Source organism: Falco naumanni, chromosome 7, assembly GCF_017639655.2.
Source record: "Falco naumanni isolate bFalNau1 chromosome 7, bFalNau1.pat, whole genome shotgun sequence".
Taxonomy (NCBI): domain Eukaryota; kingdom Metazoa; phylum Chordata; class Aves; order Falconiformes; family Falconidae; genus Falco; species Falco naumanni.
Genome location: NC_054060.1, coordinates 42,361,263 through 42,384,454, shown reverse-complemented (window position 1 = coordinate 42,384,454; position 23,192 = coordinate 42,361,263). Strand labels below are relative to the sequence as shown.

The following is a 23,192-nucleotide window of genomic DNA, read 5'->3' as shown; positions in this document are numbered from 1 at the left end:
TAGGGTTAAAAAAGGCCATGGCAGGAGCAGATTCCATTTTTTTCTTCTTCTTTACACAGCCCCTTTCAGGGCATAATTTCCTTGCTGCATTTCCCTCTTTTTCTTCCTCCCGTTTCTATATGCCCAGAGAGGTCACTAGAAAAGTCACTATTAGGAGTCAGCTTGGCTTAGTGGCTAAGCCACTGGATAAGGAATTCTGGGTTCTATTCCCAGTCTAGCTGTGGGCCTGCCACAAGACCTGGGCACCTCCTCTCAGTTCCCTGTATCTTCATTTCCCTTCTTTCTTCCAAGACATGCACATCTGGTTCCTTCATTTTGCTTGAAACCTCATCTAGGCATAGGCTGTTCTTAATGAGGCTGCACACAGGGCAGGTCAGTACAATGGCAGCTTGGATGTGGGTTTTAGGTATACTTACAATATAAATGATAATGATCTAAAACCCATCTGTGCAAAAGTAATGTTTTGAAGGAAGAAGTTTCACTAGTTTCACTCCACAAATGTAGGGCTGGGGACATGTAGGGGGGGAATGTAGGAGGTCCTGGCAGTCTTTGAGAAATGAGGAAATCTGAAGCAATGACTGCTCTACAGATGAGGCCTCGAAGAACAGTTCTCTCTTAAATTTGGAAAAAGCATCTTTCCATTTCCCTGGTTTTATGCTTCTTTCTTCTAGAAGACGATGCCTTTTTTCTATTTTATTAATGCCTCTGGCCTCCTCCCTTCTTTCTGCCTGCAGGTCATACTCATCTTGCCTTATGCTTACACCTTTCCTAACACCTACTTCTATGTCTTTGTGGTCTGCTTTCTCCAGTTCCTCCATTTAACTCTCTTAGATGCCTCCACACCCCCATCATCTCCACACATTGTGCACATGCATTAATGGGAGAGAAAGCAAAAACAAGAGCCCACCCATTACAGCTCTTTCCACAATGCCCAGAAGGATCTGTGCTTGAGGCGTGTTTTAAAGATCATTGTAAATCAGGAAACAGCAAGGTGGAGTGAGGGGAAATTGGAAATAGCCCTCATCATATGAATGTATAATGCAAGAACACGGGCCCTTGCTCCAGTTTAATCCTGTCAACAGTTACTAGATCAAGTTCCTTGAACAAAAAATCATTATAATGACTAACCATTTTGTATTTATAGAGAAGTAGCTTTAGAAGACAAACAGTTCAAGCAGTGCTCTTGTGCTAGATGTTCTTTGCTTTTTCCTGTATGTGGTCTTTTATTCCAGCATTAATTGTGGTTATAAATCATTCCCAGCCTGCTTTGGAATGAGTGTACACAGACTTCGTGCTGTTGAAAACACAGGACATTTACACATACAAGATACAAAGCATTCAGCAGCTCCAAGGGTAAGAATACCACGTACTGGGAATCAAACACACAGAAGATTTTAAAAGTAATTATCATTAAAATATTTCTCTGCCTGTTGCCACAAATGGCTACAGCTACTTCTGCACCATGCAGAGGACACAGGATTGGGCAAAGTGGTCACCGACAGGTATCTTTGGGAGGCACTTGTGCCAGGAAAGGTTTTGTTTTCACAAAGGACGAGATCTGGAGATAAGAGTTTTGCTAAGACCGAGTGATGAACAGGATGGGGAAGGAACGTGAACACCTTACCCCTGTCTGTGACCATCCAGGCCAGAATGGATATGGCCAAAAAAGCTTGAAAGGGAGAAGAATGGCTTATATTTCTATTTTTGTTGTGTTGGAATACATCAGCCACACCTCATGAGGGGGAATGTTATTTGAACCACCAGGGGTGCAGATTCCTCTGAGAGCCAGGGAACGCACAGCCCTGGCAGGCAGGCTAGATGCCAGGCTGGGACAAAGCGACCTTCTCACAGCCTTCCTACATTTCTGTCAGCTCTGACAACGGTGGGGATTAAAAAAAAAAAAAAAAAAAAAAAAAAGCTTGTTAAATCTCATACAGCTTTTAGATCAAATTTTTATTCTGTTTCACTTTGGAAGCTCAGCACTTCAAAGCTGAGACTGCAAATCTCCCAGGGAAGGTTCCTGTGTTTAATAAGCTGTTTTGACTGGAATTTAAAGAGAAAGTAAAGATTTCTGTTGGCCTAACAATAGAAACTGTGGCCCAGACCTGTAACTCCATATCTGACCAGACAAAAACGTGTACGCTGTTTAAAACTGGAGATTTCTCAGAAACATTGGCATTAGAATAGCTCTGTTTCCCCTGAAGTCAATAGCAAACAGTCTCATCACCTCTAATGGAAATACCTGTGACTAATTTTATTTGGAAAGAAGGTGCTGGAAGACGGTGCCAGGACACCAACATAACAAGCCTGTAATTTATATAGTGGCTCAGCTACTGGGCAACATAGCTTCCAGTTTTCTCTTTTCAACCATCCCACCATAAAATCAATCCTTGAAGTGCTTCATATCCTAAGAGCATGCTGAATGCTGACAAGCAGAGAAGCACAGAGCAACTAAAGTACCATTAACATGAGCAATGCTTATAATTAGCTTATAATAGGCTGGAGCCATGATTCATGTGATTCAGACTTTCTTGAATAACCTGGGCAAAATTCTGGTTGATCCTGAGGACCTTGTCAAGGTTTCCCAGTGTCTTGCCCCCAAGGCCTTCAAGCATGAAACTGCACATCACCCTATTAACTGCACCAGAAGTCCTGGGAACAGGGGATCACGCCTTTCTACCACCAGTGCAGCAAGACATGTACTTGTACCACTTCCCTTGGTGTCCACACTTTCCATCCTCGGGCACACAGATACACAAATAAATACTGCATCAAGGCAGTGAATGTCTCCAGAGGATTTCACTAAATGAGAAATGAAATCTACCCCCAGCACAGACAGGTCTTGTTTTCTTTAAGTTTTGGTTTTCTTCCTTTAACACAAACATGATCCACCATCTTCCCAAATTCAAACCTAGTGTAGACTTTCAAAAACCACTCCTAACTCACTGTGGTACTCAAATGGCCGTCTGTCCTTTACAATCTTTTCTTGTCAATGTCTCTATTCACCAAATTTTCCCTCACAGTTAAATTGCCGTATTTGAAAGTTAAAGAAGTGAACAGCTCTGACTCGAGAAAGCAATAGTCCTCACATTTCTGCCGGCATGGATAGGAACATATAAGCCCTTCACAAGCTGGAAGGTCCACTGCAAAATTTTCCAAAATCCACCTGTTTTGATTAGTATGGTTTGCATGCAGCAGGCCAAACAGTAAAATATAGGGGTTTAATTTCCACTTTGACTTCAGCACTTTTCCATTAACTGTCCCATTTCCTGATTTGTCTACATCAAAGTTAGCAAAATGAAAACACTTCTGGAAATCTCCAAGTCAGTACAAAAAACAGCTGAGGTTGATAAGTTTGCTAAGATGAGAAGGTCTAGTTGCAGTTTTCAAAGGACTGGACAGTATACATGCTTATTTTTACAGCAAACTCATCAGTTATCCCGGGATTTCAAGACTCCTCATTTAAAAACCCCAGTTTTTGTAAAATTTTCCGGTAGGTATTACTGCTAGTGCTGGTGAGAAAATAAGTTTTTCCCACCTTGGAACATAATGAGGGCAATGATTCAAAGACAGAAAAATGTGCCGCAATAGCTGAATTTAAATCCAGACTCTCACAGCTCCCATGAAGCATCATGGTCTCCTCACAAGGGAAGGAAACAAAGTACATCAGCTGAAACCAAGTCCTGCCAGAAATGTCAGACAATAGGGCAGAATCAGCCTAAAAGACAAGTCAGTCTTAGCTCTTATGTTATTCTGCAGCAGCATTCAAAAAAAGAAATGTTCTGAGTTCCTTAGTCTAAAGACAGGCAAAATTCTCTATTGAAAGCTCGTATCTTGTGTGGTTTCAGCTTTTTTCCTTGTCAAAGACCAGTCCTGTTTCAACAAAAATTTGGATAAAAACCTTCAGACAATTAGCTACATGTATTAACAGATAAAAATCTCACTTTCATTAGGACATCTGAGATAGAGAAATAAGTAGTGGTTGTGGTTATAGATTAACTTTGTAGTAGACCTGGGCCACTATTTACCCCGAGGCATCAGTTTGATCCTGATCTCTGGATTCCAAGTCTGGCATCAAAATAAGTATTTTGGACAGTGGAATTTACTTCCATGTAGTTCAGAATTTTTCTTTCCCTTCCTTTGTAACGTGTCATTATCAAGAGCAAGCAAACCAGGAGGATATGATCTAAACGTCCCTTAAATTTGAGTAACACCTTGTCATTAAGTTAAGCGCAGTATAAAATGGTATAAGTAGAATCAGAATCTAGCAAAAGATGCAAAAGCAGAAAAACTACCAACTCAAGACATCTTTCATAGTTTGGGGTTGGTTGGTGGTTTTTTTTTCTATATTGGAGACTTGAGAATATTAACATGCTAAGACAACATCAGCATTCTGTTGGGGCAGCAATTCTTTCCCCATGTGTCGTTTGCACAGTGCCTTGAACAAGGGACTTCCAGTCTCAGCTGGAGTCTATAGTCATTAAAGCAATGGCAGTGCTAACAGTTGTGTACCACCCTCTAAGTTAAGAAATGTATGTGCTCCAAAGGGCTTATAGTCCAAGTGAAGGATGCACAGCATGGGAGGAAACAATTCTTATTTTTACCATTTACAGAAGGAAGACCAAGGTCCAGAAATTTGAACAAGGTCACACATGGCCAAGAACTGAATCAAGTTTTCCTCAGTCCCCATCTAACACTTCAAATAGAGGGCCACCTCTCTCAAGGACAGGTCTCTCAAGGACAGAATCACAAGCATCATGAGCATGCCTTTGATGCATTGACAAACCACCTGCCATCAGATAGTTATTTCATAAAAACGTTGCTCCTCTCATAAAATTGAGTTTCCTGATTAAATAATAGGATTAAATCATATCTTAGCTTGCATTGAATAATGCCCATATGAAATGTACAGCTCATAGCCTTTAAAAAACATGGAGCTGAACTTCAAAGTACTGGGACTGGGTGATTCAGTAACAAAAGGACAATTGCAGGACAATTGTTTCTGCAATGTCAGATAAGCTTTAATATAAATAAAAATATAGAATAAATATTTCCACTACTTACCAACACACTGATTGTTTTCATCCAACTGGTAACCAAATCGACACATCAAAGGTCTCGTAACAGTAGGGTAGTTAGGAATGGGGCCTGGTGCTGGGGGTGGTGGATAAATATTTGAATAAGGGTTCAGATATGGTGATCGATACACTGGGTTTGTTCGGGGTACACATAAATAGCCACCATTCTGGTTGACACACACCATATCTCCTCTGCAGGCCTCAGGGATAGTCCGACATTCATCAATATCTGGAAAGAAATTGCAAAAGTTAAATGAGTGATTGCTTCTGAATGGAACCTATCAAAAAATACTTAACATTTTTCTTAGATTTTCCTAAAAAAGTTTATACTCTCTTTGAACGGAAAAGCTAATCCTTCCTTGTCGAGCCTTATTTTGAAGTTAGATCATACCAAACCAGGAAACATCCCATATATTCAACATTACCCTGTGTTCTACTTCTTTTGCTTCACTATTAGAGGGTGGAGGGAGAGGGGAAGCCTGCTTTGCTATTCCATAAATGTTCAGTTTAAACACTGATTTACACATGGCTACAGCATGCTACCGCCTGTTCCTCTGAGAGGGTCTGTCCAAACCACAACATGCAGATCGGGATTTCAAACACTGGTGGTTTGGTTTGCCCAGCTGTGAAACTTGGATCCTGATTTGGAACTCCTAAGTTCCCTCCCACAGAAAAAGTTAGGGATGTTCAGATCTGGGGATGCAGTTCAGGCCTCTTTCTTGCTCTGATTGAGATCATTGCCAAATTAAATTGAGAAAGGTACAAATAGTTTGGCTAAACTGAGGACTTGCCTGGCTCTCGGGACACAGCAGCAACAACAGAGCAAGCAATCTGTTGCTGTTTTTTCCCCTTGTTGTTTGAGTGACTTTAATGCATGCAGAAAATGCTGCCCTGAGGATTGAGTGCCATCGATAAAAAGATGCTATAGGGCAAAGGGTGTGTTTCCCTATATCACCTCAACAATTTACTTGGGGTTTCTACGTGGAGCTGTGGTAGACTTTATCTGAGCCTCCAGGTGGAGGCTGCCAACAAAGACTGCAAATACTGAATTTGAAGGAGGAAAAGGAGAGTGAACAACCCTTGTCATTTGGCAACTAGACCAAGCTCCCTTCAAAATGCATCATTGCTATTTGAGAAACACTGACAGCCCATTAGTATCTCAACAGTGTCAAAGACTGGAGTAAACTCGTGCTCATACAGACACACACACACTTTATATATATATCTTTATGTTTTTGTATATACATACATACAAACACACATATGTGTCACACAGCAAGAACTTTTCAAGTAAAACATACTAACAACAGCACAATGTTAACTCAGTAAAGTCAGGATTTCTGAACCCCAATTGAAACGTACTGGTTTAATTAAAGTCCTACCTAAGCATTGCCCAGAGGCACGGTCCAGGTCAAACCCATTAGTGCATTGTTGCTAAAATGAGAAAACAAAGGACAGTCAGTGACTGTGAAAGGAGAGGGTTGCAGAGTCAAACGCTCATCTGGATTATTCTGCTTAGTACAGTTGTCCAGCAGTTCCCAGCACACCGAACCAAAGCCCCTTCCCCAGAGGGCAGCCAGCAAGGCACAGACCTGGGGCCTCAGCACAAGGGCAGCCCCTTAGCTCAGAGGCAGGCCCCGCCGTAACCTGCGATGGGCTCCACACCGTCTCTTCACAGAGAACTTAGTCGTGTGTTTTGGGGTCTTTTTGCCAGAGCTGGGGCGGGGGGGCTCATTTTGCCGAAGCCGGGGTGGGGGGCGGGGGGGATGCTCAGTTAAAAGGCACTAGCTAACCTTTCTAACAGGCTCTAGAACTCCACGGACGGTCTGTTTGGTACATCTGCCTCAACACGTCAGCCATCTGACTGAACTTAAGCCACAGTTAAAACATAACAAGCTTAATGAAAGTAAGGCTTTTCATTTACACCAAGCCTTTTGGTTTTTGGAGCATAAACCTTTAGATGACACATCCTAGGCCTGCAAGGTTACTGGGGGCCTTGTTCCTTCCCACCCTGTGGCGCTGGTCTTTGTCAGGGCTGCCACCTCGAGTCCTGGGCACCTCCTCAGTAACCCGCAGCACTTCCAGAGCTGTGAGGGTCCTGGCGGTGATCGTGTCAAAGCCCACTAAAACCATTCCTTGCTCCTCCCTAGTTTTTTGGGTGGGCCTCCAGCTTTTTAGCTGTGGGTCAAACAGCTGACACAAGCATGGGATCCCGCCAGTAAATAGGTTATACCGAGGAACGCAAGCAAGAGAGATCCAGAACAGGAACCACTGAGGTAGCCAGAGGGACAGAGTGCGCTCAAGGTACTTTCCTTTTTTGTTATAGCTAAGTGACGAAGACACTTATTTTTGGACTTTGTGGAAGAAATCAGCGGTAGAGTAAAGTACTTGGGTTCATGCTTGGAAAGGTAGTAGGTTGTAGATAGGAGGCAATGGGTTAGAGGAATAAGTCAGTGGAAGTGGCCATGGCAGGAGCAAGGGAGGGGACACAAAGTGAAACAGATGGTACTGTTTGGAATGCACCTGCCACTTGCACAGATGAATGCACAACACCACTGCTAGAAGTGTCAAACAAGTATGGAGGAATTCTGCTTTCATTTATTTTGGCATTCTGAGATGTTTTGGTATCATGTTGTGGAAAGCCAAGATATTCTGATGGAAGAATGTACAATCACCCACGTATTTTAAAGAATGTACGTACTCTACCTTTTATTCTCTTGTCTGTGCTGTGGTGTATACACTACACCTGGGTTAACAGGAAAAGTTAAGGTAGTTTTGAACAAAATTACTTTCTTTTGGACAGTAAATGATGATTCAGAAGCATATATGAAACTACTGTAGAACTGGTTTCAACAACTTTCTAGAACTTTGTTCTAGGAATTAACTGCTATCATCTTGGTTTCAAGTTGCTTTTTGCTTAGACAGCAACAATTGATTTAAGGTAAAAGATGTTCATAAAAATCACAATGGAAACAATATTTTTAAAATTATAAAAACAAAACCTTGAAGTCAGTTCTCCAGGGGCATGAAAACCATTTTCCATACAGATCTGATTTTCACAAAAATATCAATGTGTGCTATGTGCAGGAAATTTTCAATGTAGTAGAAAAAAACCAAGTACACTTCAGAGACTTTTGGCAAAAGTATTTAGAAACACAGCTTTGGACACTGAGTATATCTGGATTATCAACTAGGAATCCAAACTTAACATGCCTTTGGGAACTGTTTTTCCTAATTTAAAGTCCAAGAACACAAAGAACTAATGCTTCTGCTATTTCAAGAACTGGACTGATTTACTTCCATACACCCTCAAAAGTCCTGCCTCTTGAACAAAAATGATTTCAGGCATAAATTAAAATGTAAACTAGGATGCAGTCATTCAGGATCACAGTCCAAAAATTAAACATCTTAAGACAAAATTCTGCTATACACAGAAAACTACTATTTACACGAGTAAGTTTTTCAAGCATGGATGTTCCCCACCACAGAAATGAGCTGTCCCTGCTCTCATGGGATGGCTTTTCTTATTTCCTCTCCCAGAAGTGTTCAGCTCAGAGGTAGAACCAGATTTTCAGTGAGGTCCAGGTTTCTACAGGGATATTTTGCTGAGCTGGCAAGGATGAGCCAATAAGTTCAGTCCATGTTCAACTCCAGAATCCTGCTGGCTCCAAGTTCTCCCCTCTAAACCCTTAGACCACACAGCTTCCTTTTCATGTAAACCCCAGACCACAGAGCTTCCTATTCACCTGCTAGCCAGTTAAGTCTCATGCCATATAGCACTTCAGCACAAAACAGTACATAGATCTCTGCATGCACCTCTCACCTGTGCTTTTCCAGGGCTTGAAAGGCAGACGGCCAGTGTGAAAGCAGTCAGTATCCTGTAATGTGCACAGAAAATAGGCTGAAGATATTCTGATATCCAGACTCATTATATAGAATTCAATACACATGGACAAATTAATATCTAGTGACACTTCAGTGTATTCCACAGTTTTGCTAACATTAATTTGGCCTCTGGAGGAGGAATGATACAACTGTGGGCCAGATTCATATCTCAGGGTCACTCATTTTACTGTGGTTTTATGCAACTGGGATGGGAATCAGACGTATGTGTCTGTTAACTAATCTATTTTTTATGACACCCCACGCAGCAGCTCTTTAATGAACAAGTGTGCAATGTTCAATAAAGCATTTTTGCCCCTCTCTGACACCTTCCTTTTGAGACTATAAAAGGTTTTGTTTCACATTATACACATTTTACAGATGGGTAAACCAGAGCACAGGCCCTGCCTGAGCTCGCAGTGCGATGCATTGGCAGGGCTGCAGACATGTCATGCAGGAGGTCCTGAATCCAAGCCAGTTGCTCTAACCGCTAAACCGCATTTCATCCCCAGGAGACTATATTTGAGATTAATCCATTTTCTTAGGGCCAGATTCTGTCCCTTTACTCAATCTTGAGTAATACGTTGCTCTGCAAGTAGACACACTGTGCCAGGTCATCAGCTACTAGAAGTTACTACCTTCAATGGAGCCTTCCCCAGTTATATCATCTTAGCATCTAGTGGGACCTACTGGGTCTCTTCACTGCAACTGGAAGAAGAGGATCCCTTGCTAACAGAGCTCTACAGCTGTTTTTGGAACTCCTTACCTGGAGCATAAACATTCTGATCAACCAAGCTCCCACACCCAAGTATTTACTAACAGACAGAAAACCAGGAAAGAACAGTAAGAAATTATTGTTTTCTGTGTACTATGGATTTCAGTGTTTTGCCACTGCCTTATATAAAACGTCTTCTCAATACAATTAGACCCACATCTTGCTTATCTTGGATTCTAGTTCTGAATGGCAATTGTATACAATATGTTCCCACAAAACCCGTACAGGAAGCAAGGGATATTTTAGGTAGCCTTAGTTCTGCTACCCAAGCAAGCTGCCAATTTTCTCTCTTAGAGCTGTCTTTGATTTCCAGTGCAAACTGAGCTGCTGAACAAGACCTACAAATGCATCAGACAAAACCACACACGAACAGTGACCGATACATTTGAACAAATTTGTTTTAAATGAGGCAATAGACAAGAGCTCTGAAAAGTAAACATAAACCCTGAAATGGTTGTTCATAGTGCTGCAGAGACAGACCGTGTTTGTTGGCAGCTTTTAAGTGAGAAGGAAAGGCAAATTGGGTGCAGACTTTTCCTTAGAGTTGGATGCAAGGCATCCAAAGTACGAGGTTATCCATTTAGGCTTGCACTTCATTTATTGATTCCTCAAATCTTTTTGAAGAGATTTTAGAGCATACACTGGTATAAAAACTGCATACTCACTTTACATATAGCAAGAACAGCACCAGAAGGAAATACAACAGGTTGCAGCTGAATGTTAACATACCTAGTAACTGGGCTGTGCTCTGCACTATTGCAGAGCAGTGCACGCTAACAAAACCCGCTATAAAACTGGTCAGACAAAACTCAGATGTTTTTAGACAGTCTTTAGTTTCTGTTGTTACAAGATGATGTATTCTTTCCTCTTGGTGTGTGTGTGTGGGTGACCTTACTGCCTCATATGTGTTCTGCCTGCAACCACCTTCTCCACTTGCTTATTACTTTAAGATCTCATATGCCCTCAAGAATTATTAACAGGCGTGCAGCTCAACCTATCAACACTATATGCAGCTGGTCACAGTAGCTTGCCCAGCAGGCAAAATATTTTAACTAGTAATTAACTTCTGCAATAGTAACTAATTAGCTTCAAATCAATTACTGTAGCCAGTGGGATCTTTTGCTGTCACAGTTCAGCACTCCTGCAGATGCCGGGGTTCCTAAAGCACAGCGTATAAGCACAGATCAAGAAGGAACTTGTCAGAGACAGCACAGCTTTAGAACAGACAGATCATCTTTCCCCACCTCTGACCACTGAGATCCCGTCTCTTTACAAATGGCTTTAGCAAGTGGATTGGCATACTGAATCCCTGCCACAGATACTTTCCACAAGTAGGTTTCCCTTCAGTAAGTAAAGAAATTTCATGCATACCACTTACCTTTTTAATCCTTGCATGTCCAAAACCGTTGGGGAAAGGTGGAAAAAAACCAGAGTCTGTGCTGATGAATAACTAGAAAGCTTTTCCAAACATTACCCTCTGCTAGCACTTCAGTTCCTCAGTCATTTATAGTCCAAAGAATGAAATAGCAAGTAATGGAGAAGATCGGGAGCCGTCTGTACCTCCTCAGACACTGGAGAGAATACAGAGAAAGCACCTGGTTTTGCTTAGTTCTCTTCTGTAATTCAGCATTAAACCAATTGGAGGAGGAATGTTAAAAATGAACACTTCATTTTCTAAGTATGTTAAACAATGCAAATGGGGGCCTCAGCCTGGGACAGCTGGTTTAGATTACAAAGCTCACCAACTGGCTAGACTCCTCACAACAACCTCGAGGAGCCTGCCAGGATAAAACACTAACAGCTTGAAGGAAAGCCTCTCCCGCTGCAAACTTCACAGTTAAAAGTGCCTCAGAGCAGAGAGCACCGTTATTGGACAGAAAGCCTTATCAAGGGACTGGAAAAGGGAAGGGATTGTTTTTCTTGTTCCGAGAACAAAAAAAAAAAAAAAAAAGTCAGGCTTTTTGGAGGCCCTCTAGCTGGTGTCTCGGACGATGAATATGCAACACTCACTGCTTTGTGCCAATGGCATACTGATGAAAGGTCTGACCCTCTGGGAGGTGAATAACTTGAATTCATGATGATTGCCGCTACAGGAACTATATTGCTTGGGGATTATTTGAAAACAGGAATAAACAAATTAAACGTTCAAAGGAAAACAAATGGCTAGTCTAAAAACACTGGCCCTTTTTAAGCTGACCCATACTTACGGGAGCTGTTTGTGAAACTAAATATTTCTCAGAAAAGACATATCTTGCAGATCTCCAGTTATGACTGAAGAGGAAGGAAATAAAGTACTTTTTCAGGTGTTTTGCAGCTTTGCCGCAGGCAGAGCTTTAGTAGGTCAAGCAGAACATTTATGAGATGTGAGAGCTAAGCAATCAGATGCTGCAAAGATTATGCTGGATCCAAAGATGAACATTGAAATTAAATATAGACATAGACATTAAATGACTACTTTGAATTTCTGTTGAACCTTCCATTTGAGAAAACCCTTTATTCCTAAGGAACGTGAAATGTCCAACAAGATAAAAATCTATCATATAGCTCCCTGTAACAGATTGAGAGGCAGAGAAACAGAGTTGTTACAATAGATATCCATAAAACTGGCCTCTAAGTATGGATACCCAGCTTGAGATACAAAGCTTGAGCTGCCTCAGGACTAGTGAGCACCCACAAGTCCTATCCGTGCCAATGGGAAATGCAAGGATCTGTACCTCGCTAACTGGCTGTAATTGTCCAAATTTCTTTTAAAAAATGATGGCACCAGATGCTCAGTGCCATTTCTGACACTTTGTCTCTTGGTGAGTTGCTTACATCACTTGCATTGCATGGAAAATTAAACACTCCTCTAGAATTATTCAAACATTGTCAATACAGTTGCAGATAAACAAAACCCAGTTAACATTTTAAATAGACTTCCCAAAAGCTTAACAAAGCTCACACAAGGGACTTTTGAAGAAGCTTGCTGGGTATGTTGCGAGAGGAAAGTTTTGTCATGGGTCAGAAAACTGGCAACAGAGAGAAAGCAAAGACCGGGCAAATTTTCATTGTGGCAAAAGGTTAACAGTGAGCATTCTCGTTACTCTGTAAAGTCCAGTGTTTCTCGATACACTCAATGGTCTGGAGAACTAGCAAGTCTAAAAGTAGCAGTGCTTATGGTGTGTTAGGTGTGTGAAGATCTACTATGAGAAACAGCTCTACATCAAAGCAGATGCTCCGACCACCCATTTGTGTGGATGAAGAGCTTGCTTCATGCACTTGTTGATACTTCATTTGCTAATCCACTTAATTTTCCTCGCCATCACATAGTAAAAATCATTGTACGCATGCCCAGATCACCATACGACTGCAGCACTGGTCTGCTCCCGAAGAACTGCTTCAGACTAAAGAGTTCTGGTTCATCAGCCAACTGGCAGAGGTGCTCCAGTGCTGGAGACAGGAGGTGAATCCAGACCTGACCACCTAAGGGGCTCCCTTAAGAAGGAATACTGTACAAATGTTTTGATTTCTCCTGTCTCCATCTGACAGCTGGAGTGGATAAAAAACCAGAGTATAAAAAGTGTACCAAACCACAGCTTGGGCTAGTTTACAGTGTGGTGACTTTTTTTTCCTAAATAAAAGGATTTGATGTTATGGCTAAGTGGAATTTCTGCAGTACCTTTCTGTAACTACCATTAGCCACAAAATAATGAGGTGCAGCCACACCCTTCTCGCAACTCTCTTTGATATGAAGAGTTGCATAAAGGAAGAGGTTTGTGGTACATAAACCCCCTTTTGTTCACCCTATAAAACCATGAATCATTCAACACCATGTGCTGACACCTTCATCATTTATGCTCAGGTTGGTGGCTAAACTTCAGATCTAGCAGCACTCTCACTTCAACGGTCTCAACTATCCCCCTATGTTATAAAATCTACTACTTTGTTCAGATTACCTTGATATGTTTTTTGTCTTCATGAGGAGGTGCAGAGCAGTTCTCAGCATAAAATGGGGCCCTGTTAAGTAACTGAACATGTTCCTGAAAGTTTGCTTTGTGCATAGCTAGGGTTGAAACTATATCTCTAATTACATTTAAGACTTGGATTTCAAAAATCATGTAATATATAATCATAATGGGCACATACACTATGTTGTGTAACCTTAACTCTACCCTTCCTGGATGAGATGTCCAAATGCATGAATCCCACCATGCTCCTGCAGATAATGCACAACACTGGGTTAACAGGGACCCTTAACACTACAGAACATAATCTAATGGCTTCTGAATGCTAAGACAAAAGCTGTACAAAAGTCAGGAAACTCAGTAAGTTCACTACACTCAACATTCCTGGACAAAAAATCTGCCATACAAAAACAAGTCCTTATCTACTAACTTTTACAACACTTCTTCTCCTTTTTTAATTCTAATATTACACTTACACTTCTCCAGAACTACATCTGTCGAACACCCTTCTTTGATGTTCTTGCCATTTTTTAAAGCTCACCCTTTCTGAACTGAAGTTCTCAAGGACTTCATCAAACTGCAGGAGCAGAGTCAAATCACACATATCTGTGTGGTGGTAGGTGTGCAAGACCAAAGTCATTCTAAGTGCCAAGTCTTAGACATCTTTTATACAGCCATACAGACTTGAATTCACTAAAGGAACTTGCCAGGAGGCGACACTTTAAGGCCCTATATGCCCAAGCTTTAGATGCTTAAAGCACCCATTTTGCTCCTACCAAACCTTACAGAATCAAAATTTCTACCAGCAAAACTGGTGAAACACATAGAGCACAACTGCTGGGCATTTGCAGATACACTTGCATTTTAATAGCACCTAAGCTCCATGAGGTTCACAAATTGGACTTTTGCCTGACTGTGGAGATTGATCTAAGTGTTCTTGGAGACTGCCAAATAAGCAAGCTTTTGATATTGTCACATGTTGATATAACACACGACAGACAGTGATTTGCAATAGACACATCTCACCCTACTGCCACATGAATAGATTTAAACACATGGGAAACTTGGTCTCAAACACCAATTCTGCCTGAAAAAAAAGAGTAGGACTTGTTTCTTCCACCTCCCAGGAAAGAACTTAATTGCAAATTCTCGGCATTTGGGGAGGGCTTCCTTGCCTTTTTCAAAGATGGACTACTTCACACAGCAGCTGAAGTCTGCTTCATTCAGTGTCTGAATTGTTATGGCCATCTCATAACATGATCGATGCAATAACCTGTTCCAGATGGCTCAGGCCAGAAGCTTCAGCAGCACAGTCCCACGTGTATTTTCCTTTCCTAGCCAAACATAACACAAGCAAGAATTAACAGTGAAAATTAACATATGTAATTGTAAAAACATCACTAGTGCTAACTAAAATGTACTCGGCGTGTAGAGTCTCCAAGATATCATGTGTTGATCTGCAGCTCACACTATTGTTTTTAGGAAGGAGAAAGTATAACAGTTCCTGTTGTGCCTGAGTCCCCTGGGGCTCAATTGCCTCAACATGGCACAGTTACCACCAAAAAAGAGCTAATACAGCATCTGTCCCTTCCTTCCTGTATGGGGATGTCACTTATCTAAAGCATGCACTCCTTTGGGATGGCAATACCACCGACAGTATCATTGCTTTCCAGGAACAGTAAGCAGAGCGCCATTGTAATGTTGTAGCAGATGGTCTCAGAGGACCCTACCAGACGGACCACACAATTAAAAGTTCTTGGTTTTCTTTATCTAACTCTACATCTTATAGTCGTTACTATCTTTAAAGGTCTGTGGTCACTCGGATACTGGTTTCTAACAGCACAATTTCTTTTAGGAAAGAAGTTATCAGTTGAAAACCCAGGCACCACTGGGTCCATTCTGAAATGTCACAACACTAAACATGGACTAGCATCTGACTCCACTTTATTGTCTTGAAATCATTAATCAGCCTATTAAATGAAGAATAGTAGAATAGAATCTAGCAGGTACATACCAAACAGCTTAAACTTGTGCTCAATGAAATGCATCTGCTGTAAGACAAAATTATTTCAGGTATATTACCTTTAGTGAGATCCAGATTGATAGCCATGATCACCTCTTTAGCTGCAGCATCTTCTAGGAAGGCCACCTGAGGCAAAAAAAGAGTAATATTCTTGCAAGAATGCTTCAGCATGGTTCAGGGTTTCTTTTTTTCTCCAACAAAGGTAAGGTAAGAAAACAAATGAAAAGCTTTTTATAACTTACCCAGCAAAAGTACAGAACCTTTCTCAGGAGTATTGGTGCATGGGACAACTCTCAGCAGGTCCCTTCCTATTACTATGAATTTCCAACAGTGTACAACATTCTTGAATTTTCAATCCTTAAACGCATCTGGCATTTATGCTTTTAAAACTATTTTCCCATAAGAAGTGCATAAAACATCTTGCTATATCTAAAGACAAAAGATCTTGAGAGGTCACACCTTCCCCTTGAGTTAATGTGAGTATCCAAGATGATGATGCCCCAGCCACCGTTAATACTTACACTTTTTTCCCCTGTTGAATCTCACCCTTGAGCATAGCTCTGGTAACTGCAATTCACATTTTGCCTGAAACTGGACAGATACTTCAGTTTGGTTTTGTTTATTTTAGAAGACTGACATGCACATAAGCTAGGCTGCCACCTTTTCTCCTCTGCTTTTTTGTGGTTGAAAACAATGCTCTTTAATCCTGCGACAAGATGTTTATCAGCTTCCTCGAATAACAAATGTAAATCCTTTATGGCAAATTTCAGCTAAGAATTACTTTCCATAAATAAAGACCTTAAATTCTTAATACTTCTGGACCAAGACTAAAGTCCGCTTCACTATTTGAGCAAACCAACATTCAGTCTTCACAAGTACCTGGGATACGTAAACTGTTAGTCTCCAACTACAACCAGACAGAAGTATGTACTAAAACCTCCCCTAGAACTATTCCGGATGGATTTATTTTATGCTTAAATGCCTCAAGACCGCAGTGCGTTTTGCAGTTTTGCAACTTCTTTACTAACCTGCGCACCACACCGTACATGCTGGGCACATCCATAGCACAACAGCACCAAGCCGCACGTTACAGCAGCTGGCTGGAGACAGTAGTTCACCCTTCCAGGACAACCTGGCAGTGTTCCCCATCTGCTGGGGCATGTGTACTAGGAAAACACCAGACCCACCCATGCTTCCTCCTGTCCCAGGTACTTTATTTCCATCACGTGGAATTTACATTTTGGCCAAGGGTTTGGTTTTTTCCCCCCAGATTCAGTTGGGCATCCTTTCTCCCTTCTGTTTGTCCTTTTTTTTTTTTTTTTTCTCCTTTTTTTTCCTTTTTGATATTTCTTTCAGTCTGCTTATGCAATTCACTTTGTTTTTATCCAAAGCAACCAAAAGAATACTCTTTGTACCATCAAGAATATTCTGCATTTTCCATCAAACACTTCAGGTTTTGACCAAGCCCAAACAAGTCTGTGAAAATGCCATCTCTCAACGGGGATGTTTGGATGTTCACAAGTATGTGCACTATTTTTGTAAGGGCACCTGCCAGAACCCTGCTGATGAATCAGAGCAGAAAAATACTTGACATCAGCCCGCTCTTCCAGAGCTTCTTTCTTTCCAAGTGGTGAAAAACATTCCCTTTTAAAACATGCTTCACTCTTATAGGTGCACATATAAGCAAAGGCTTCTGGTTTCTTCTTCCAATAAAAATATCAGCAAAGATGCCCATGTTTTTGGATCTTTTCCTTATCTTGTGATTTCCAGGGTTGTATGTTAGACAAATATAGGAGTGGCAGAAAGTTTCCATATGAGGAGAGGGATAATTTTGACTATTTTGTACTTACTCAACTGCTTTCCTAACACCAGAAGACATTTATAAACTTTTTTTCCCATTTAGAAAATACTACACTTAATTTACTTATTCCTGTAGCAGGGATTACACCATTTCACAATTTACCTGTTTAGTTTTGGGGTTTTACAAGTTAACCATGCTGTTTGGAAATAAACTGGCTACGAAAATGGGTGATAAAAATTATGTGTGTTGTCTATTTGTTTTCAGACTCATTATTCGCTGCTGTGCAGCAATGAGGGCTGCTACAAGGAAGTGATTCAGAATGCTATAGGCAGCAATTCCACTGAGCAGGGCATGTACTGCTGTTTGCTAGTTCTGCTGTACGTGTGCTGCAGTGCTCACAAAGTCTGGCATAAGGATGCAGTTTACAGCAGATTATTTCTTTCTTTTTAATCTGTTGGCTTTTGCTTTGCTTGTGCTGGTTTTCAGTACTGGGAGTTCCCCCTGCAGAAGCAGCCTGGCTCTTCCCAGGGGCTCCAGTCTGTTTGGGTGCTGTAGGGGACCAGAACCTCAAGTAGCCATGTGAAGTGTCAGTGGAACTGGACCCATCTCCCAACAGAGGCACTTGTACTGCTAACAAAGCCCATAGCTGGAGCCTGACAAAGCAATCAGTCCCCATTTCATCCACTGTTTCAAAGCAAAATTCAAGAAGCTGAAGTTTTGCCAGATGAAGAAAATAGAAAGGAAAAAAACCTCTGACAGGTTAAACGTAAAAACCAGAAAAGCAGGCCAAGAAAGTTTGAGAAACAAATCGTAAGAGGCATAAAAGCTAATAATAAATTCTTTTTCAGACACACCAAGAGCAGGAAAACTGCCAAACAGTCTGCAAAGCCAACAGATGAACAAGGTATAAAAATAGTACTTAGAAAAGATAAAATCATAGTAGAAAGTTAAGTGATTCTTTTTCATCTCTCTTTGCTAGAGAAACTTCAAGAGATTCCCATAGTGGAATTGAAAAAAACCCCCCAAAACCAAACAAACCAGAAGAACTAAAAACAAACAAAAAAATCATACTTGCAAGGATCTGCCTAAAATTGAAGTGCCAGCAGGAGAGGTTGTGAAACAAATCAAGAAAACTAAGAGTAACAATTCATCAGAACTCACTTGACATTTAGAAATTAAGCGTTTTAAGTGAATTAAATGTAAAGGTATGTAACAGCTGAATTATTTATCATAACTGTAATCTCTCACAACATGTCCTTAGTAATAGAAAAAGAGAAGGTACCAAATAAGATACTGTATTTAATAGGTTTCCATATAACGCTTAATAAAATACAGAACAGTAAATCCAATATATCAGGCAAATCAGTAGCACAGCACAGGAGACTTAGTGTTGGTGGTTTAGGCATGCATTTTCTTGGAGATTGTCCTTAACAACTACATATCTCAGAAAACTAGCTCTGATCCATGGTATATGGACTTCGTTTTACATTTACTCTCTTACTCCATGCAGCTGAAACTGGCTCCAGTCAACTTCTAACTGGCATCTGTAAATAGCAAACATGAAATTTTTCCAGCATAAACTTGGGAATTCAGGTATAATACTTACTATTTCTTTCTATGTCTAGGATTTAATATACAGCCTTTGTGGCCACCCTTGGTAGCCCAAAAAAGGGACCACGGAACAGGCACTGAAGCCGAGTTATGTCTGGCTAAGACTCCCAGCAATCTTGGCACTAACACATGCCATTAGGAGGTCTGCTGAGACACCTTTAGAAGACCATGGAGGGGAGAAAGAGAGAAGGACCCAAGAAGGTAAGTCCAACTGCTTTTTGAAGTGCAACTTTTCAACACTAAATCCATCTCCTCTCCTCTGTACTCTTATTTTTGGTAGCAGTCATAGCCTGGGCAACTAGGGGACTCTGTGCCAAGCACAAGGTCAAGACCACGTCACTGTGACAGAGCACACATAACCTTCATCCTGTGAGTTACAGGCTCAATTTGGCCTCTCACCAGAGTTTTGTTTATACCTCCTGAACTGGAAGGTTGGCCCTTCAGGTTTTGATCAATTGCGATGATTTCTGACGTTTCCCTATTCCTTTCTAGTTTCTAATGAAAACCTTTTCTTGAACTAGATTTACTAGTCACATTTCGCTGGGGCAGTGCAGGCTTCAGGTTGCCCGCAAAGCATCTGTTAAAAGTACCAGTACGAGGAATTTGGAACTACTTATCGAGTTCAGGAGAAGAACATGGCAGCCAGAGTGCTGAGGGCTCCCAGTCCAAGTAGGCAGGTTCTGGGCAACACCCCACAATCATCATTCTGTCAAGAGCCCAGTGAAGACAGAGGTACCATCCACAAGACCTCTGTCTGCAGATGGCACTCTGCAGGTCCTTGATCCCGAGTCCTCTGCAGACAATGTGCTATTCAGAGTCTGGGTTTGGGTCCAGACAGATCTGGCAAGCCTAGTTATGACTCATTGGTTTTCTTTAGAATCCTGTACTCCTCAAATTTTTGTAGTTTCATAATAAGCCTCCTCTAAGTTAGCTGAAAACTGTTAAACATCTGTTCCTGCTCCTATTGTCAAAAATAAAGCAGTCTTCTGTTTGCCTTCATTTTTATTGGCACCCACTACTTGAGCATACAGAGCAAAACTCAGTCTAAATATTTTCCAATTCTATTTCCAGAATAAGTTTCAGTTTTGATGACTATTTTTCAGTGCTCCAGTCTACCATTCAAGCCACTTTCTTTACTATAGTTTTACTCCTGGTACAGTTTGTTGTTGAAACCATGGTATGGCATGTAAACCAAAACATACGGACGCACCAGAATCAACTCTGTGATTTTCTTGTAATTCTGAAAACACCCTTTTATTACAAACAAAAGCATCGCTCAAATACCTTAATACCTTATAACAATAGAGAAAACTGCTGCAGGAGACAGGGAAACATTTTTACATAAAGGTTAATTTTACAACCAGCATTTCATGTGGTTGGCTCCCCCTATGACTAGCTGAATCCTTTATTTCTCTTTCTATAGGCAGTTTCTCAGACACCTGTACCTGAAAGTGTTCAGGGTCACTCTCATGGTCACTACTTACTCTCCCGAGAAATACCGTTTGCAGCTCTCATCTTTTATACATGTTCCCATTTAGGAACTAATATTCCTATCTACCTCACTTTATTTGCTTAAAACTGCTACTGCCTCTTACTGCTCTGTTTACATCCAGTTGCCACTTTGCTGCTTAAATATATTTTTACTGATAATACTATATTTACTGTTCAGGAACCATGATTCTGGGTACCTAAGTAGTATAATTCAGGGTACCTCTATTTAGCAGAGTAAATCCAGTTGCCTCTGCCGAACTTAACATGGGCTTCTGTCTGTCTGGGCAGCATCGAAAGGTCAAATTCTCAAAACCTTAGTGTGTCCTTAGCTCCCTACTCCCTAATTTACAAAAGTTTAGATTTGAAGCATTATAACCCTTGGCTTCCTGTTCTCAGAGGGTTGCGATTAGCAGTGCTTTCCATTCTAGGCAGTCAGGGGCTACAACCAGTCTGCTTTAACTAGGTCAAGATCAATCATCCAGCTTTGCTTGCCTGATAGAACAGCCTTTGCAGATAGCTGCCAAATGACAAAATACACACTATCTTGACTGTGTTATGTGCTTCTTTTCCCTGAGCCCTTGGACTATTAATTATTCCATCAACAACTATTAGATATGAAGGGGATGCGCTACAGTGATGGCCAATAGTTTCTATTTCATAATGACATAATAGTTCCTAGCTGCCTCAAATCTGTAAAATCTCTTTGGTTTGTGCCCCAAACCTGGTCATGCTGCAATTCAACCCATCTTGCATAACCATCTTGAAATTCACTAGAGGGATATACAGGCAGCATCTGACGTTGCAAATTAAAACCTTAGGGATAAGCACGCAGAAGTATTGCCAGGATTCCTCTTACCTTCGTGATACTGGTTGATATTCAGCGTCCAGACCGCTCTCTGAAGAGTTAGGTTTCCTTTACACAGAGACAGAAAAACATTCTAGGTTGCTTGTACAGCAAGAAACAGCCGTCCTCACTTTGTTAACAAACACACAAAATATGCATAAGCAGTCTGTTTCCCTGATATCATTGCTCTGTAATCTGTCAGTGTTTTTTGAAACGACACATGTGAAAGGGCTTCTAAATTCTGTTCTGTCAATCATTAACGAAAACCTCTAATAGTTGACCGTAACTCAAATACTATAATCCTTTCCCACTATTCCTACAGACTAATACATCTTAAACGGTTCTCTCACTAAAACAAATGGTTAATTGCAAGCATTGAAAACTAGGTTGAGCCACAGGGAATTATGATTTCTGGTCTATTCCCTGTCAAACTCCACATACAATTTCTTTCACTCATACAATTCCCACTCAGTGCAAAACATGCAAAACTGTTTGCTGCTGACAAGTTCAGCAGCCGTGTGAAGAAGTGAGACTGAATGGCAACACGGCTTTCTTAGGAACAACAACGGTCTTCTCAAAGCCTGAGGCATATAGTCAGGGCTGTTAAAAGGCAAGCATGCAACCTCTAGCTGTATTTTTCTGGGGATGAGCAGAAGACCACAGCCTGTCTCACACGCTTCAGTAGAAGCAAATGTACTAACAAAAGTGAAGCCGGGAAGGTTTTGATGCAAGACATACAAGAAATCCTCTTTTCTTAAATATATAATTGTTTTTATTACTGTTGCGGGAAGATGTAGGAAGAAAACTCTCACATTGCACACACCAAATGATATTCGTTATTTTTGGTTTTGTCTTGATACTGACAAATCGTAAATACATTCAGAAAGACATTTTCTAGCCTTGGTGGCAAAGAACACCCTTTTCTTCAGGAAAACACACCCTCACCTTCAAATTTTCTGCTGTCAGATGCACATTCTAGTTAGATTTCAGCAAAGGAGTATGGATGCCAGGAAATCCATTTCATCTCACCTGCTTGCAGGAAGCGCATAGTCTCCTTTTTTCAACAGACTAGGTTAAAGTTTAACTCACATAAGCATACAGGCCCTAAAAGACATATGTGATTGACCTACTCAAATATACGCCACGTACAAACATTATAGCTGGGTTTCACTATTGTGCATTAATGTGTCTTCAGTCAGGGAGGAAATCTGTTTTCCCACGTGTTTGCTAGTTTGACTTATTTTCACACCTTCATGAAACATGTTAACTCCTCTGTTGCCACTGACTCTGCACATAGCAGCGAACCATAAAAATACTTAAGAGAACCTGGGAATATATTCCCCATATGTTCCTTCAGAGCAAGGAGTGCAAGTCCCAAGATAGGCTGGGTCTTGCCAAAGCAAAGCTGGACTCCATTAGAATACACCGCACTAGCAGATGATTAAGCACTCCTGTGTACACACATGCTTCCTTCCCGGCTCTCTTCCACCTGGCTGGGCATTAGAACCACAATCTGAGATTGTACATGTTTTAGGATTGTAGGAGAAAAAAAAAAAAAATTACACTCATGTCTACATAACTCCAAGGGAAATATGTTTATACTCCTAATATTTGACGGCAAATAGACAGTTTGAGGAAGACTAGCTATATGCAGTAAGATCCAAAGTCTGTCAGTCACTTAACGAAAAGGCAAGTTTTTTCTCCCAGTATAAATCAAAACAACAAGAACCCAAGGGGATCCTT

The 23,192-nt window shown here is 41.0% G+C and overlaps 1 protein-coding gene across 5 annotated transcripts in view; it reads right to left on the bottom strand.

Annotated features, from left to right (window-relative positions):
- FBLN5 (fibulin 5) overlaps positions 1-21,674 on the bottom strand; it is a 55,740-nt gene extending 34,066 nt beyond the window's left edge. Inside the window, exons 1-8 of one of the 5 annotated variants that reach the window (XM_040600020.1) lie at positions 21,462-21,674; positions 15,762-15,828; positions 14,953-15,013; positions 11,943-12,006; positions 11,114-11,306; positions 8,902-8,956; positions 6,461-6,512; positions 5,065-5,307 (exon numbers count right to left, since the gene is read on the bottom strand). In XM_040600020.1, the coding sequence (XP_040455954.1) occupies positions 5,065-5,307; positions 6,461-6,512; positions 8,902-8,956; positions 11,114-11,130 (367 nt within the window). In that variant the 5' untranslated portion in view covers positions 11,131-11,306; positions 11,943-12,006; positions 14,953-15,013; positions 15,762-15,828; positions 21,462-21,674. Of the gene's footprint in view, positions 1-5,064; positions 5,308-6,460; positions 6,513-8,901; positions 8,957-11,113; positions 11,307-11,942; positions 12,153-14,952; positions 15,014-15,761; positions 15,829-21,461 lie in introns of those variants that run through there. The other 4 variants (XM_040600019.1, XM_040600021.1, XM_040600023.1 and 1 more) reach the window with 4 other exon arrangements.
- Positions 21,675-23,192: the final 1,518 nt, after the last annotated feature.